The sequence below is a fragment of the Mustela nivalis genome, assembly GCF_964662115.1.
Source record: "Mustela nivalis genome assembly, chromosome: 9".
Classification (NCBI taxonomy): domain Eukaryota; kingdom Metazoa; phylum Chordata; class Mammalia; order Carnivora; family Mustelidae; genus Mustela; species Mustela nivalis.
Genome location: NC_139028.1, coordinates 69,237,956 through 69,240,124, shown reverse-complemented (window position 1 = coordinate 69,240,124; position 2,169 = coordinate 69,237,956). Strand labels below are relative to the sequence as shown.

General features: G+C 40.7%; 1 protein-coding gene across 1 annotated transcript; it reads right to left on the bottom strand.

The window, feature by feature from the left end:
* Positions 1 to 806: 806 nt before the first annotated feature.
* Positions 807 to 1,789, bottom strand: OR2D3 (olfactory receptor family 2 subfamily D member 3; the record flags this gene model as incomplete). Its single annotated transcript, XM_082682945.1, has 1 exon — positions 807 to 1,789. The coding sequence occupies exon 1, from the start codon at positions 1,749 to 1,751 to the stop codon at positions 807 to 809; it is 945 nt and encodes a 314-aa protein (XP_082539071.1). The 5' UTR covers positions 1,752 to 1,789.
* Positions 1,790 to 2,169: the final 380 nt, after the last annotated feature.

Sequence of the window (2,169 nt, the reverse complement as noted above, 5' to 3'; positions counted from 1 at the left end):
TTCATGATCCCAGGATTCTGGGATCCAGCACTGCATTAGGCTCCTTGCTCATTGGGGGTTCTGCTTCTCCCTCTCTCTCTGCCTCCTGTTTTCCCTGCTTGTGCTCTCTGCAATCTTCTCTCTGTCAAATAAATAAATAAAATCCTTAAAAATGAAAAGAAAACCTAACTTTTTATCCTATTATTTCTCCTCTGTGGTCTAGCTTACTATGAAATATTCATGGTTTTTAGAACATGTCCTTCACTTTTACGCTTCCTAAACTAATTCATAATTGTCTACCAAAATTGTATAGCTCTTTTAAGCATGATACCATATTTCTAAAAGTCAGACTCATAGAGTTTCCTGGGTGGTTCATTTGGTTGAGTGTCTGTCTCTTGATTTTGGCTCAGGTCATGATCTCAGAGTCCTGAGCTTGAGCCCTAATCAGCTCTGGGCTGAGCATGGAGCCAGCTTAAGATTCTCTCTGTCTCTCCCTCTACCCCTCACACCACCTACTCACAAGAGCAGGTGTGTACTCTGACTCTAAAAGTAAGTAAGTAAGTAAATAAATAAATAAAAAATAAACGGGCTCCTGGGAGGCTCAGTGGTTTAAGTCTCTGACTTCAGATCAGGTCATGATCTCAGGGTCCTGGGAATGAACCCCGCCTTGGGCTAACCACTCAGTGGGAGTTGGCTTGTCCCTTTCCCCCTCCCATATTCCTCCCCTGGCTAGTGCTCTCTATCTCTCTCAAATAAACAAATAAAATCTTTAAAAATAAATAAAATCAAATAAAAGTCAGATCTAAAAAAATAGTCAGATCTAGATATCACTGCCTCTGAGAAAAGAACTTTCTTTCAGCTAGTTTTCTGAGAGCCCCCTTGACATCCTTGTTTCTCAGGCTATAAATAATGGGGTTCAACATTGGAGTCACCACTGTATAGAACACAGATATCATCTTATCCTTCCCTTTTGTGGTCTTGGAGTTTGGCCGCATGTAGGCAAATATTGCTGATCCATAGAAGAGGACAACAACAATGAGATGGGAACCACAAGTAGAGAAAGCCTTGAGCCTCCCCTCCCCAGACTGCATCTGGATCACAGTGTAGATAATATTCCAGTAGGATACAAGGATCAGGCAGACAGGAGCTAAGAGGATGACCACACCCATAGCAAAGATGGCCATTTCTGTACTGTAAGTGTCTGCTGAAGCCAGCTTCAGGAGGGCAGGAGGTTCACAAAAGTAGTGGTTAATAATGTTCTGTCCTTGATAGGGTAGTTGGAAAGTAAAGGTGGTATCCACCAGAGACACTAGTGCCCCACTGGCCCAGGATCCTATGGTCAACTGGAGACACACCTTTTGGGTCATGATGGTGGAGTAGTGCAGGGGCTTGCAGACAGCCACATACCGGTCATAGGACATTACCACCAGCAGTGCACACTCTGTACACCCAGTCAGAAGGAAGACAATTATCTGTGTCACACACCCAAAAAAAGAAATAGTTTTCCTCTTCACAAGGAAGTGGACCAACACTTGAGGGACAATACTAGTAGAGAAGCAGAGATCTGCGAAAGAGAGGTTTCTAAGAAAAAAGTACATGGGAGTGTGAAGTCGAGAATCCATGAAGATGAGAAGGATGATGAGCAGGTTTCCAAGCACAGTCAAAAGATAAATGACGAGAAAAAGAATAAATAGCAGGATCTGGGTCTGCAAGTCCTGGGAAAGGCCAAGGAAAATAAACTCAGTCACAAAGGTTTGGTTTTCCTCTCCCATTGAGATTTATGCCTCTTTGCCTGTTTGCACAAATAAAAAGAACAAACTTTGGGATGGTGACATCATGTCCCATAGAAGAATATCATTTAAAGCCCAGTTTAAAACCAAATTGGATATTTCTAGCTTGTTGCTATTCATGTTATTCTAATTAATACTAAATAGAATATTTTAATTTTATTTAGTTGTTTGTAATGTAAATCCACTTTATTGTTTCCCAAATATCCTCTTCCCAGAGGAAGGACTTTTTTATAGAGTATGACGTTGTTAAAGCCTTCTTGGCTAGTTCTGACATGAGGATATTAGACTTTATATGGATTTTACATAATGGCTATACACATATTGTTACAAAATGATGTGTATATTATTAGCACTGTTACCATGTATAAAACTGCACCACTAACTGTTCAAAATACTACAT